At 41.5% G+C, this 16,318-nt stretch overlaps 1 protein-coding gene across 1 annotated transcript in view; it reads left to right on the forward strand.

Moving 5' to 3' along the window:
• The window catches only part of ephb4a (eph receptor B4a), a 42,530-nt gene extending 37,033 nt beyond the window's left edge, over window positions 1-5,497 (forward strand). The window contains exons 10-17 of the mRNA XM_022190572.2: window positions 286-350; window positions 510-623; window positions 1,008-1,255; window positions 1,342-1,557; window positions 1,974-2,123; window positions 2,463-2,656; window positions 3,827-3,985; window positions 4,260-5,497. Of these exons, the coding sequence (XP_022046264.1) occupies window positions 286-350; window positions 510-623; window positions 1,008-1,255; window positions 1,342-1,557; window positions 1,974-2,123; window positions 2,463-2,656; window positions 3,827-3,985; window positions 4,260-4,368 (1,255 nt within the window). The 3' untranslated portion in view covers window positions 4,369-5,497. The remainder of the gene's footprint in view (window positions 1-285; window positions 351-509; window positions 624-1,007; window positions 1,256-1,341; window positions 1,558-1,973; window positions 2,124-2,462; window positions 2,657-3,826; window positions 3,986-4,259) is intronic.
• Window positions 5,498-16,318: the final 10,821 nt, after the last annotated feature.

The following is a 16,318-nucleotide window of genomic DNA, read 5'->3' on the forward strand; positions in this document are numbered from 1 at the left end:
TCTCTTTAAAAAAAATAAAAAAAACATCGAACAAAAACAGACATGCAAAGTGTGATATTTGGCTCATGTTTTTTTTTTCTTTTAGTTTGATTTCAGCCAGTGAGGCATTGTTATTGCTATTGCATCTGAACAGTCACATTGTGAGACCATTGATTTGCATCCCATTAGGCTGATAAAGCATTAGGACTACTTGCCAAAGAAATAAAATAAAACATCCATTCTTCAGGTAACTGCACTGCCTTCTCTAATCTTCTTGTATTTATTCTGATCTCTTTCTACCTGCAGCCGGCACAGCCGAATAAAGGATCCAGAGCTGAGCGACAAAAATAGCCAGTACCTTGTCGGCCAAGGTAACAGATCAAGGACGTGCACACTAAACCTCAGCTGTGATTTACAACTCATTCACGTCAGGGAAATCATTTTTAATGTGATGGGCCGTGTGCTGCTCGTAGTTGTTTAACATTTCTGCTCTTTCCTTTCCCACGGCTCTGTTTGTCTTACTCTCACAGGGGTCAAGGTTTATATCGACCCTTTCACCTATGAGGACCCTAATGAGGCGGTGCGAGAATTTGCCAAGGAAATCAATGTTTCCTTTGTCAAGATTGAGGAGGTTATCGGTGCTGGTAAGCCCTTATTATATGCTTTTTCTATTATTAACAAATGCATAAACTTTGTATTGGTCAACTCTGTCTGTAGGCTGTTTTGTTTTTGCCAGAATGTTCTCTTTTCAAACAACATGATTAAAATTTATCTAATTTACTAAGTTGAATTGACTAACTGTCATTTAAAACCATTGTTTGGATTCTTGTTTATCAGCCGCAATTCAATAAGGCTGTGGAAATAAAGCAATTAACTAATAAATATGTTGCCAGTATTAGTGGCCCTCATTCAAACCAAAGGGCATCGCTAGCTGCAAGCAAGCTTTACATTTGCTAAGTACAGCAGTTATCCTCATAATGTGGCAGAAAAACAGCAATAATGTGTGTTTGTGTGTCTGTGCGCTGCAGGCGAGTTTGGGGAGGTGTGTCGAGGACGGCTGAAGATCCCTGGGAAAAAAGAAAACTACGTAGCAATTAAGACACTGAAGGGAGGCTACACCGAAAAGCAGAGACGAGACTTCTTGTCTGAGGCGTCCATCATGGGACAGTTCCAGCATCCCAACATCATCCACCTGGAGGGAATCATCACGGCCAGCTGTCCAGTCATGATCCTCACTGAGTTTATGGAGAACGGAGCTCTAGACTCTTTCCTCCGGGTCGGTGTGACACAAAAAAAACACACAGTGAAACTCACTGTCATGTCAGTCATCCTCCAACTGAACTGTATCTCTCCTCTCTGTAGCTGAATGACAGCCAGTTTACACCCATCCAGCTGGTGGGTATGCTGCGCGGCATTGCCTCTGGCATGAAGTACCTGGCAGAAATGAGCTACGTCCACCGAGACCTGGCTGCCCGCAACATCCTGATCAACAGCAACCTGGTGTGCAAGGTGTCTGACTTCGGCTTGTCGCGCTTCCTGCAGGAGAACTCCTCTGACCCAACCTACACCAGCTCTCTGGTGAGATGACGGCACTCCTCGGTTAACGCTTAAGAAAAGAGGCCTTTCATTCAATCCATCTGCCTGTAGGATGGCGCTCATACAAATCATCTTAAAGAGTTCATTTTATGACTCCAATGTGCAAATGGGAGACACTGATTTGACAAATAGATCCGGTGATTATGCTTGAGTCTCTGCTGTACAGTAGCTGAACGTTGTCTTTTAATATAATTTAATACACAAGATTGATGCACAAATTGTATAAATATTAAAAGATATTATTTACTCATGTTTTACATTTGTATAATTGTTATTTTGGTGTAAAAATTCATTATTTTGCATGAACCTGAAGTTGTTATTTTACCCTCCTTTACCTTAAATCTCTGAGCATGTTTATGTGAAGATTAAGAGTGCTGACTGTTTGCTTTTCTGTGCAGGGAGGTAAAATCCCAATCCGCTGGACAGCACCAGAAGCGATCGCCTTCAGAAAGTTTACCTCTGCCTCAGATGTGTGGAGCTATGGCATTGTCATGTGGGAGGTCATGTCTTTTGGAGAGAGACCCTACTGGGACATGAGCAACCAGGATGTAAGTTTAAGCAAAAAAAATAAAATCAAAATAAAAAAAACATGCTGAACCAGCCCTGGCAATGATTTTTAAGGTTTTGACAGGCATAGCACAAAGCCAGACAAAACAAAATTTAATATTTGGATTCTATAAAATAGTTTTGCAGGTGATCAATGAAGTGTCAAATGGATTCAGAGCAATTTTACCTTTAGGATTTTCTCACTTTTCCCTCCTCTTTTCCCTCCCTTCTCTTGTTTGTGCCCTTACTGAATTCTTATCCCTTCAAGCAACTTGAAATTGATTTAAATACCACTTGGTTAGTGCATTTGCTTGAATGGTAATCATTTTTCTTCCTGTCAGGTAATCAATGCCATAGAGCAGGACTACCGGCTGCCACCGCCGCCTGACTGCCCCACACACCTGCACCAGCTGATGTTGGACTGCTGGCAGAAGGATCGCTCGGCGCGCCCTCGCTTTGCGGACCTTGTTAGTGCTCTGGACAAACTGATCCGCAACCCTGCATCACTGAAAATAGTGGCTCAAGAAGGAGCGGGGTGAGAATGCAGATGCTTTACTTTACAACAGAAAGTGTATAGTTTGTGGGAGTGTAGTAAACCAAAGAAAATCTCAGTCAACCACAATCATAGCTGCTCATCAAACAATCTGTTTGATGAGCACGGGGAGGAAAAAAATCCACACATGATCTCTAGATGAACCAATTTAGTCTAATCAGTGCTTACAAGCCTTTATGGTCTAATGAACTATGAATAAACACAAAAAAACTATTATTTGCAATATATTAAATCATTTCACCCTGATTATTTTATACTAACATTCTAAATTTGGAGCAGACCACCGTGAACCATATTCATATTTCTGAAAACTAAACTTGGGATTGCAGCACAGCAACTATTGAGAAATATAACACAGACAAGTCAATCTACCGTTTTTAGATGATATGCATATTAGTTGTCATGCTGTTTGGTCAAGTTCACATTTGAAATTTTGCAGATTAGTTTCAACAGACTGCAGCTACACCGGCAATTTATTTAGCATGGTTTTAGTGAATTTGGAACAGATGCCCAGTGAATATTCAGTAAATGTAAAGTAAGTTTATCGACCTAGCAATCTTCATTAAGTTTGGATGAGATCAAAATTGTGTAAACATCCCATTTCCCACAGGTGGTCTGTTCCTCCCACCACCAGAAATTATGCATTAATCCTGGAATGCTGTTGATGTAAAGTAACACCTGCAGCTGTCCAACCACTGAGAATCTGATTGGCTGAGAGCATGTCAACCAAACAGTCAACTTGGAGCCTTCAGCCCTAATAGCTTAAGAATGAACCAAGTAAACACAAGCATGCCTGTCCTTTCATAATGCGTCTTCCTTAGTGTCCATTTAAACTTCTGACAGTCCCTGTTCAGACATTACCCTCCTACTGGCCAGTCTTATACACCTTCTCAGTGTCCTGCTGTGACCTGTCAGCCACTTGCTGTGCCCATTTCCCTTCCTCCACATTCTCCCTGTCAGCTGGTCACATACAGCAGAAGACTCTGCACCCCTGACAAATCCCATTGTTTGTCCCTGTCAGTCACTCAGTCTCAGATTATACCTCTGCTTGTCACAAGGAATGTTGCTGCAGGATATATATAAGCTCCTCACTGTTGTTTTCGTGGCAGTGTATGTAAGTTATTCCTTTGTCTCCGGACTCCGTCCCTTTAGGCCGTCCTACCCCCTACTGGATCAGCGTGCACCTTTATCTCTTTCACCGTGCGCTACAGTCGGGGAATGGCTGAGGGCCATCAAGATGGAGCGCTATGAAGACAGCTTCCTGCAGGCCGGTTTCAACTCAGTCGACCAGCTGGCCCAAATTACCACACAGTCAGTGTCTATTTCCAGTTTTCTTATCTAAATTGATACTTATCTCATTTTCACTTTTCAGTTCACACTTCCTGGCCACAAGGTCGGGATGCTGCAATCAAAGCTTGCAGTAGTGGAAATAGTAAACAGCTGAAGTGTTAGTTTCATTTGAATTCAACTGAAAGTGAAGTCCGGAGAGCGAACCTTGGGCTCTTTTGTTGTCAAATAAATTCCTATCTTTCTTTTTTCCCCCCTGTCCTTCACACCTAATTAGTGACTTTTTCCATCTGTTCAGGGATCTGCTGCACATGGGAGTGACTTTGGCCGGGCATCAGAGGAAAATCCTTTCCAGTATTCAGACAATGACCTTTCGGAACAAGAGCACTGCAACTGTGACCTTCTAGCAGACCTGCCTTCTACCCTGGATGAGAACACCAGCACACAGGTGCCGCCGTGTACTGAGAGCACTCTGGATCCTCTCCTGTGACCCACTTTGAACACAGGCTCCAAGGGACTTTGGAGAATTTATTCATGACCAAGAAAAAAAGGCAAAAAAGAAAATTAAATCAGCAGATAAGGATGACTGATGAGACAGTTGTCTAGAGACTGTCAGGACTCCAGTGACCCGTGACCACGCCATAAAGCTGTGCAGACTGACTCAGCCTCATTTTTACAGTTTGTGGTCAGTGTTTTTACATCTACCTAAGGTTAGGACTCAATACATGTGCCAAACCAAGAGGAGCGACAGACCAGAGTTTACACAGTTTCTGTAGTATCACGTCATTTTGAAAACAGGACAGTTTACTAGTGTGTTGTCCCAAAATGTCACTTTTACCTTTCACCAAAGGAGACTAAAAAAAAGCCAATTCAAGATGTTTAGTTTTCGTATTGTGTGTAATTATGAATGAGAACTGCTTTCACCTTGGGTGTCTTGCATTAATCCATCTGGATTACATTACTTCACAGACACCTTTCACGTCAAGACTGAACATTTCAACGGTGGGATTTTACTTCATTTCATTTCCCTACTGAGTTTAACATTACCTCCTCTTTACTCAGGTGTGGTGTGTAATGCAGACTTTGGAGAGCGCTGTACTTGCCCTAATCATACTCCTCTCATCTTCCACTGTCTGGCTTTTCCCTCGCCAGCTCAGCAACCTGTGAGGAGAACAAAGACACAGAGACATATCAGCAGTTTTGTTGTTTCAAAATGAATTGTAATCTTCAGTTAACTCCATGTGTTTCTCTTGGAGCGTAGAAACTGGCTATTTCTACTGCTGGTGTTTCTGCTGGCAGCTCAGTTTTATTATAGTCAGACTGAACAAGGACCAAGTGGACTCAGAGACCAGAGAACACTGTAGAATTGGATTTCTTTGTAGAAGTTTACCAAGGAAGCTATCTGGCCTCAAATCTTGTTTTTCTTGATATAACTGATAAATTTTTAATTCTCTTACTCTGTATTCTCCATCTTCCAGTGCCATTCATTCGTCTTTGTGGACTTAAATGCCAATTTTATAAAGCAGAAATCTCTCATGAGTGCATTCAATTTTGTCTCATTTAAATGTACCTTAAAGGGTTACGTTGACATTTGGAAGTTAAGTGTATTTTGCTTGCTGTGCAGTCAGCAGAATGTTTTCTGCCTTTGCCCCAAAGCAACACAAGAATGGTTTCTTAACATTTAGCATGGAAAACAATTCACAGCTACCATCTAGTAGGCTAGTTTGTAGACAGGACTATCCAATTGGTTTCAGCGTGGAATGCTAGTAACACCGATCACCTGATGTTTTATTATCAGACAAGCTTCCTCACATTTTAAACTGGGTGCATTAGTTTCCTCCATGTGATGCTGGTCAAATACTTTCCCACCAAACAACACAAAAATACCCTTATCATTCAACATGTGAAACATTACACAGGTGTTACACAGGCTAGCTTGTAGCCACGAGTATCCACTGGTTTTAATGTTGAATATGAATAACTTCTCGTTACTACTGTGTAGTTCTTTTACATTCTCTAACATTTAGCATGAGAGAACAGCGTGCAGCTAATAGCTAGCAGACTAGCTTGTAGCCAAAAGGTATCAGTGTGGAATGCTAACAACACTGTTGAGCTGCTGTTTCTTAATCAGACTAGCACCACAAATATTTTATGTTGGGTATATTTATTTATTTTTTTCCACTGATGAAGGCAAAACTCCCTCCATTTCCCTCCAAACAACACAAAGGTAATGTTTATTTATCATTTAACATTACACGGCTGTCAAATAACAGGCTAGCTTGTACCCAAGAGTATCCACTTGTTTCAAGGTTGAATGCTAATAACTTGTTTAATTAGTAAAGCGATATTTTCAGTTAAAAGCATTATGTTCTTTCATCAGATGATGCTTGTGTGGCTTTTTTGCATTCCTTAACACTGAACATTAAAAACGGCACTCAGCTAATAGCTAGCGGACTAGCCTGTAGCAAGTAGGATCCAATTGGTTCAGCGTGGAATGCTAACAAGACTGTAACACTGCTGTTTCATTATCAGACAAGCACCCCTTACATTTTAAGTTGAATGTGTTATTTTCCTTCATGTAATGCTGGTTGTGTGTGTGCATGTGTGTGTTTTAGCATTAACAAACATCTAGCACGAAAAACAGTACTCAGCTAGCATGCTAGCTTGTAGCCAGCTTGAGAACTGTCAGCAAGACTACTGTAGCTCCAAAACTACACAAAAATGGTCTCTTAGAACTTAGCAATCAAAACAATGCTCAGCTACAAGCTTACAGGCCACTTTGTTGCACAGTGTAGTCAGCAAAATGGTACGGCTTTTGCCCCTAAAATACCAAACACGGTTTCTTTATGTCCAGTAACAGGCTGGCTTGTGGCCCATTGTATCCACTGGTTTCCCTGAGGAATGCCAAACAACACTGTTTGAATTTAACCCCCGCAGCACACTCCGTTATTAAAGTGCTTGTTTAGGAGGAATATCTGACCAGAGTTCAAAATGTCAGAGTTTGTTTAAAGATTTTGCATTTGTTAAAGGATTATACCAGCCCTTTTGACATTTTGGCTGTGTTTAATTTTCCCTGGGTAGCTCACAAACCTGCAGAGCATCAAACAGCCACCAAAACATACATAAACAACTATGTTGAAGCGCATAACATGACCTTTTCTTCATGGTTTAAATTTGTGCCATTGGACACTTTTGTGAAAAAAATTCCTCTTAATGCCTTGTGTTTGTAGTAGTTTTGATCTTTCTGAGAGGTTTACATCTCTGCATCACTATATATATATATATATATGTGTGTGTGTGTGTGTGTGTGTGTGTGTGTGTGTGTGTGTGTGTGTGTGTGTGTGTGTGTGTATGTATGTATGTGTGTGTGTGTGTGTGTGTGGGGTACAAGTAGAGTCCACTTTAGCTCTTTTGGGGAATTAACATGGTATAATTGTTATATGTAGTAATTTTGTAGGGTTTCAAGACGTTTAAAATGCAATTTATATATCTTATGTGCATTCAAAATTCATTGAAAATTGATTCAAATCCGTTTTTTTCAAACCAAAAGTGAGGTGTTGATTAATGTCCTTACACTAAATCTCAATGATTGTACGGTATTGGAAAAAGACCCAAATGTGATCAAAAGTCATCCATTCTCTCTCTTAATGTAAATTTAAAAACTAACAAGCCTTAGTCAGAAGTATTGGTATTTTCACACGCAAAACTGACACATTCCTTTAAATATGATGAGAAATGGGGTCTTCACATTGAAGATCTCAATTAAAGCAACTTTTAAATGGCAAATAGATACAATAGGTTTTGGCTGCTATTGTATGTGTAGGCTAGTCAGGATTCAAAATAAAGATATACACCATTAAAGACTTGGTTCTGAACTTAGTAACACGTCATATGGCCTTTGTGGGCAATGCGAATTTCGAAAGTCATTTTCACTTTAAGTGAAGCATGAAAACTGCAGAAATATGCATGAATGTCATTGTATGGAATTAGTAGAAATTCCTGTGTGGCCTGAGGAGAAGATCCACAAGAGTTATCTGTCTCTGGTCCAGCAAGCAGCTACATCTTGGCAAAACACACACTGATGTTTCTGGATTCATCTAATATCTCTAATTTCATTCCGCTGCTCGTAAATGTGAAGTAAATAAATGGTTCTTGGCTGTCTTGTTTTTGTCTTTGGTTAGATAATGTGTTGCCGGAACTGTCTAAGATCATGGAAGTAAAATACGGGAAATAACGGGTGTTTTCTTTGTGGCTCTTGTTGCAAACATGCCTCTCATCTATCCCGCCGCCCCATTTTTATAATAATGAGAGGAGAAACAAGAGACTGCACTGAGTAGAATAGAGGCTCACTCCCCCTACATCTCCCAGTGTTGCTTTCCAGCAGCCTTTCCTCCTGCCTTCTGTTTCTCCAGAGAGCCTTTACCCCTGAGGGCTCCAGGCTTGTCCTCCCCTATGTTTCCCTTCCTGGTCCTCAGCCCTTTTAATCATGAAGAGATGTTCTTTTCTTCTCCTGTGCCTTGGGCTGAGAGCAGCTTATAGCGCAGCATAAGCTTAAACTCCCTCACACACATACACCGTTCATCTCCTCTTCCCTTCTATCTCCAAAGCTACATAACCAAGCTTAGCTGCCAGGGCTTCAGAAAGTGTTTAGGTTCATTGATTAATGTACTTTGATTATCTCTGTGTTACTGACTCATTCCTCTTGTTCTATTGCTCTCGTGTGGCCCACAAAGTATAGACTTGCACAAATGGAGCGTCCATGTAGTGGAGATAAATAAGAATGACTAACTTACTGTGGGCATGTTTTTGAAAAAAAAATCAACCCCACAGTGTGTTTTGGTGATCGTGAATCTCAATGTCGGAGTATTTCGGTGTTTGAAAGAGAGAGACAGGCATTCATCTCTGGTTTCTACTTCTGTCAGTGCTTTGGGTGACCCCTGACCCCACCGTATAGTACAAATCTAGCCTCAGCTTTGTCTGCGTCTCTGAATGGCCATTCATTAGGACTGCTGTTGGGCAGAGAGCAGACCAGGCCGACCAGGTTTTTTAGCATTCGTTGGATTGTGTCATTCCCCTCACATTCCTCTGTGCATTCAAGTGTGGAGAGTCTGTGTGTGTATGTGTGTGTGTGTGTGTGCATGTGTGGATGTGTGTGGGTGGGGGTCAACCACAGGGACAGGTACATGCGTGTGTGAAAGCAAGTGGGGAAAAGGAGGGAGGTAATCTGAAAGGGTTTCACTCTGCTTGGAGCCAAAGAAAATCAGAGTGTGATCCTGCATCAAATGTGTATTGTTAAAAGTGAAGTCCAGCAGTAGTGTTGCGCTCCCATCAAGTCGGTGCTCTTGCAAGACAGATTTAAGGCAAAATGGTCAAATTCAAAACAGCTGAGGCTGAAACGTTTTGAATATTAGCTTGTAATGTGGGCCAGAAACACTGTACGGCCACATTTGCATGATTGTTGTATTTCATTCCTCTTTGTGGATCTGCGGCGGGACTTTGATTTTAAACAGTAGCTTGAGGATGGAAATTTGTGTTGGAGATCGTCATTTCTGAGCCACTCTGCCACCGCTTCAGGTGCCAGATTTCATCCCTGAGACGACTTCCAGACAGTTTGATCAAAATGGCCCAATATATCTGAGCAAATCCACCAAGCAGCCAGCTAAGATTATTTTTCACCTGTGTACGCAGCATGATTGTGCTGAAAGATGGAAGCCACATTGCTCGGCAGAGCGCTTCCACTCTGTTTCGTATTAAATCTGATCACTGGGAAAGTTGTCACTCTTCGCCGCTCTACAGCATATCTGTTGACTTTGCAGGAGCCTGTGCCAGACCATTGCTGTAAATAAGAATTTGTTCTTAGCTGACCCACCTGGTCAAATAAAAGTTGTAAGAATTTAATTATACTTTGATGCTGCAGTGCAGTTTTATGTGGAATTAGGCTGCTATTTTTCATCATCTACTTGATCCACTTAATCAATGTAAACCTTTAGATTACCGGCCCCTGCTGTCTCCTCCGTATTATTATTGATGTAGAGGAGTATTCAAACATTGTTATATTATCTACTTCCAGGCTGTCACCTTCACAATTAATTATTTTGGTAAAATCTCAATTTATTGAAACTTCTCAAATACTAATTAATAACATATTGGGCCACGGCAGCAGGTATAGATCCATGTCTTGCCTGCTCTGTTGTGCATTTGTTTACCCATAAAAAATGATTATTCATAAAGCCAAATCACTTCTGCTATGACTCTGAAGCCATAAATGATATATTTAGTACCCTCTTCCCCTTCACCAGGCTTCAGAGAACAGATCGCATGTTTGATGGAGTTATTAGCAGGATGAGGAATGTGAATATGGACGTCACCACCTTCAGGACAGGCGCCTGGCCGCTCAAAGTGTGTTTGCAGGTTCCTGCTCTGTCTCAGCTTTCAGCAGCCATCCATCTCCCCGGTGGCACCCTTTTGTTTTCCACTCTGCTAAGATGTGCTCCTTGCCTTCTGTGAGGAAATGAAAGGAGTGTGACCTTCCCGCTCCTTATCCTCTCCGTGTGAATCACCCCATATTCTGAAACTCAATCCACATGCGTCAAGGACCACTATGCTAGGGGGGAATTAAAAAGTAGGGGAAACTTATCAAATAGCTCTGAAGAAGAAGTAGTGAGGCTTCAAAAGGAGTGTCTGAAGTGGAGGAAAGTTCACGAAAAGGCCATGAGTGGAAGTGGCAACAATCTCCTGTTAAAGATGTTTCTGATCAGTGTGACTGATTGGCGTTGTGAACTCGTCTTGCCAAACTCAGATTGATGAGTTTACTCTTCAGTCTTGTGCTTAACCTCTCACACAGGCCTCATCTTTATGTCCTAAGTCAACCCAACTCCTCCACACCTCTGAACCCCACAAGTGTAAATCTTCACCATCAGATGGAAGATATGTCTCCACCAGAATCACTACGAAGAAACAGCCTTCTCCGACCGACCACCCAGCATTTTTGAGGTTTCATTTAGTCAGACAGAAGTTTGTAGAACTTTGGAGAAACTACAAATCAAAATCAGCTTTAAACATCCCAGGGTTGTTCTTATTCCGCGCTCAGTTTTGTCTGTTTGCTCGTTGCGTCGTGATTACAGTGAACGTTGGTCTTTCTATTTGTATTGTGGCCATGACTGTTTACCATAGCTGCATGTTTCTGCTTCTTTTCCCTACATTCAAATTATAGTTTGCCAACCAATAGCCCGAATTAGATATTCTCATAAGTGTTTACCAAGCAAATGAGCAATAAAAACAGAACATTCAAATAAACACACATACGAGTGGTACCACACTGGGAACAGATTTTGCTCTGAAATGTAAAAATCTGAGCCTCACCCCCCCACGCACACACAGCAGGACGACAGATGAAAGCACCCCACCCTCAAAACTGCACATGACAGTCCATCAGAAATGTCTATTATGCTGTGAAAACATGACCACTCACGTTTTGCACTGACCCCGTGAACAAACGTGTTTTTTTCCCCTGCGCTTACATTGTGACAATGTGGAGGGCAGCGAGGGCCCATGTGTATGTAGAGCCCACTTAGAAATCTGAGTAAGGAGCATATGGTTATGATTTACCAAGCATCTGGATGCAATACAGCATGGTTTAAAAAGCATAAAGTGTGCGTCGGTGTGTGTGAGTGCGGTATTGACAGTAATCAGATTACTAGAAATCAAGAAGCTGGAAGCCTGGGCATTCTGTCATGGGCAGAAGGAGCAATGACCACCACCCATCTCCAAATACATAACAACCAGAGTAGAAAAAATTATCACACACATGCATACACACATACACTGCCTGTGTTTACTGTGTTAAGGGCTCCCTCTAGTGTGCAGAAAGTGTGTTGTCTGTTTATTCTGATGGCAAAAGGAAGTAGTATTTGCTTTAAATGGCATTTAATTCGACTCATGCTCTCAGATTCACATGCGTTTTGATAGAATAAAGTTAATTAGGGGTTTGAAATCTAAACTACGCCCTGACATTTTGCATATCAAACACGCACGTAGGTCCATGTCAGTGCGCACGCAGCGGTGTCTCAGCATGTTTCTGATCCGACACGAGTCCAACTTTCCCCTCAGAAAACCTGCTGTCTGAAACACGCCTGCAGCAAAGCGTTTTACTGCCCGATTAGTTTCGTCTGTCACGATCTGTGCACGGTATCTCCTCCGAATAATAATAATAAAAATTATAATAATAACCCCCCCCCTCCCCAGCTCCGTGTGCAGTCTGCGCCACTGGCTGGACAGAAGCGGAGGAGGCTCATGAGGGTCTTTAGATCTCATCTGGAGTCACGTCAAATGATCCATATCAATGCGCTGAAAATGTGTGTTATCATTGCGTTATAAAGGTTGAGCCTCCGACAGCTGTTTAATTAATAATGTCTGACTCCTGGTTATACATCACACGCAGGATCAGTCCACTCAGTCTAATTATAGTTTTGCCTCGTTATGATTCTGCTCTACGCGGTAACTTTGAATCGCCGTGATTCTGCTGCGCTGCTTTGTCGCCTCCTAGTGGCGATAATAGACCGTTGCAGCCTCGAGGAAAAGCAGAGTCATGTTTGACAGAGGCAGAGGAGGAAACAGGCTTCCTCTCAAAATGAAGTCCTGCTATATGTATAAAGCTCATGCAAAAAATTGCATTTGATATTTGATGAAAAATAGTTTCACTCTTTAGGGAAGAGGTTGAATTTGTTATTGCAAACAGACATCGAACCAAAGTGCTTTCTGTTTAAGAAATCAGATTGGCATTCCATATTTATGTTTAAATATTAAGTTTTAGACACTATAGCATTATTTTTATTTCAGGTTTGTCTGACAGATCTAAAAATGAAGACCACAAGCATCTGATATTATATATATTAAGATAATACATTATATTGAGTACCCTAAAAACTACAGTGAAAAACCTACAATAATATATGCTTTTATGCCACACTAAATTGAATGTTAACGTTCTGAGACTACAGTGGCATCTGTCATGTAAATTTAATTCAATAATTGAAAGCATACAATATTAAAATAATATACATTTATAAAAATGTATTATACATTAAGATTAGGGCCCTACATGTCATTTGTCATGTAAATTTACTTGACCAATTTAAAAAGTACACTTAAGACTCTACAATATTAATATAATGCACATTTTCCTGAATAGCTTTAAGGTTAAGACCCACCAATTTAATATATAATTCAAATCTACCAGACTGACATATCAGGTTTAAGAACCTTAGTACCATCCATCCATTATCTATACATCACTTAATCCTCATTAGGGTCATGGTGGGGCTGGAGTCTATGCCAGTATAGGCTCCAGGGGGCACACTGGACGGGTCACCAGTCTACCACAGGGTTATGTATAGAGGCAAACAAGCACACTCAGATTCACACCTACGGACAATTTAGAAACATAAATTAACCTCAGCATGTTTTTGGACTGTAGGAGGAAGATGGAGTACCCAGAGAAAACCCATGTATGCACAGGGAGAACATGCAAACTCCATTCAGAAAAATCCCAGGCCCAGGCCAAACCAAGGATCCCTGGCTGCAAGGTGACAGTGCTAACCACCGATCCACGGTGCAGCCCGCCTTAGTACCAAAACTATCAAATCACTTAACTAATTTAACAAAAAAAAAAAGAAAACATTAAATTTTACATGAAATACCCCATCCAAAGACTGTCACTGAGCAGACACATTGGCAACAGTGGTAACAAAGAACTCCCTTTTAACAGAAAAAGAGCCTCAGCAGAACCAGGCTCAGGGTCAACAGTCACCTGCCTCAAGCCATTAGGGTGAGGATAAACGTTGGGAGAAAAAAGACAACCAGACAACAAGAAAGCACAAACACCGGACAAGTTGGTGGGACCAGTAAACACAAGCACAGACCACAGGAGAGAGAAGATACAACATTAATAACAGGCATAACTTAATGGACATAAAGTCACAGCAGTAACAGCAAGAATCACATAAAACTCCAGTATGAACGCATGTGAAGACAGCCTGATGAACAGGACAGCCAAAGGAAAGCTCATTGGGCAGACTGCCAGTATGACTAATTCTTCCTTCCTTTCATGTTCACATTATGCTATAAAACAATGGACACACAACACAGAACTATAATAACAATAAGAGCCACCCTTCACTGTAGCAGGTACACAGAAATACAAAAACACCACATCAGTGCCTCACAGAGGGGGGAAAAAAAAAAGAAAATACAATCATAAAATGTAGCAATGAGTCATGTGGATTCAGACATATTGTTTTAATCTGTCTGTCAGTAGAAAAGGAGCTGTGCTAAATTATCAGGGGTTCAGGAAAGAGGGACAAAGAGGGGATTCTATGCAACAGTGTAAGGCATTTCAGAAAGTCCCTTTGCAATAACAAGTGACAAAACCCTCTTGGAGTCGTCGTAATTATGGCGGAAATAATGAAGGAGGTGATGTAATGTTGTTTTAGAGAGACATGGGGTGAGTACGCAGGAAGTCAGGGTGGAGGGACGGGTCAACAAAACAATGGACCTCAATATTCCTGCTTGTAGCTGACAGTCAGAGTAGTTTTTTTTTTTTCAATCATGGGGGGAAAAAACAAGTTGTTTTTGTGCCAAACCAACCAAACCAAATCTTCACTCTTGCCGGCTCATAAAGCAGATTTATGTTTCAGCAGTGATGACAGAATGTTGCCATGTAGGAAAAAAAAATGCTGTGTCATCCTAGAAAATGTGACAAATTACATGTTTTGTGGTTTGATTTGAAAGGCTGGCTGAGTGCTTTTTCTACTGCCCCTTAATGCGGTTTGTTGATCTGCCCGGCCACCCACCAGACTCTCCCAAACCAACCACCCCTATAGCAAAACAATAAAATAAATCTGACATCCTTCGGCGCTACAGCGTGAAAAGGTGCTCGTGGGTGAGTAACTCTGAAGCCAGGCAAGGATCCAGAAAAGCGGTGGTATGAATTTGGATGAAAGGCTTCTCTGCCACACATGAGGGGAAAATGTCTCCATCTGCAGTGGACCCACTTCCCTCACAAACAATTGAGCTCGCCACATGCTCTCATCACTGTACAGTATGTACAAGGTGGCAAAAATAGCTCAGCTCCATCATGGTTTTGAGCTCTATATTCCTGGGTTACTATACTGTAAGACTGACTAAATCTATCTTTGCACTGTTACGCAACAGATCACTAAAAACAAACTTCGCTGTTCTAACCCAGATCTCTGACGGTTATACAATGTGGATTGAGACCAGGATCGCTTACACAAATCCAAACGTATATTTTCCCCATCTAGCTCTTCTCCCATCGTACATCGTAATAATCCCACTATTTAGAGCCAACGTGTGTCCTGCCTGTCCCCGAGAAACACTGTGTGCTGTAATTTACACTGGGAAGATCAAGACTGACCCCCACCAGCTGCCTGTGTGACTGCGGTCAATCGAAAGAGCGATTATAGCAGCTTAATCCCAGATGATCTCTGCATTTAAAAGCCACTGCAGCAAAGGCTGGGAGGATCACAGTTTAGGAAAAGTGCCTGACCGCCATGACAGCTGGAAGACGAAGAAAGAGGGACAGTTAAACAGATGCATGAATGAGCTGTCAGCCAGTCAATGAACTGGACTTCTGATGCAGTTTTGTCAGCCATTAAGTCATTGATGGTTTCTTTAACTCTAATATATCCAATTATTTCAACTGTACATCTTCTGATTGTTTTCATTTCAAATAAAAAAGATGTTTATCTCAGGGAAGCAAAATAATACCCTACTGTTGTTTCATGCTGGAAGAGAATCAATTAATTTCTTACATGTAAGACAAAAAACTAATTTTGAGATCCTATTATTGTTTTTTAAGCTGGGATTTAACAGTTATGAACGTAGCAGATTAAAACGTGGACTCTTTGTACGTACTGTGGAGAAGCTGACGGAGAAAAATAATCCTCTTCATGACTCTTATCTTTCCTTATCACTGCAACATCCTGTGTTTTCCATAACCTTTCTGTGTGTCTAGATTTAAGAGTTTTCATTAATTCTGTTTCATTTTGGCGCACAGGAGATGTCCTGTCTTTCTTTTTTTTATGATCAGGACATCAGTCGTAAGAGGTTTTTCTTTCCTCTCCAGTGAAAAGAGGCTCACACATTCTGTGCTCCTTTATGGTTTGTGTGAAAAACACTCGCAGGGGGCTTGGCTCGCACATTAACCCAGACCCCGACGATAACACTCAGCACTGGCCTGCAGCCGGCGCCGGGCTTGGAGAAGATGCCACTCTCACTTAGTTTGAGCGGAGAGGAGCTGGAAGGCGGCAAGAGTGTTGGTTGTGATGACACTTCCAC

Source organism: Acanthochromis polyacanthus, chromosome 17 (assembly GCF_021347895.1).
Source record: "Acanthochromis polyacanthus isolate Apoly-LR-REF ecotype Palm Island chromosome 17, KAUST_Apoly_ChrSc, whole genome shotgun sequence".
In the NCBI taxonomy this organism is placed as follows: Eukaryota; Metazoa; Chordata; class Actinopteri; family Pomacentridae; genus Acanthochromis; species Acanthochromis polyacanthus.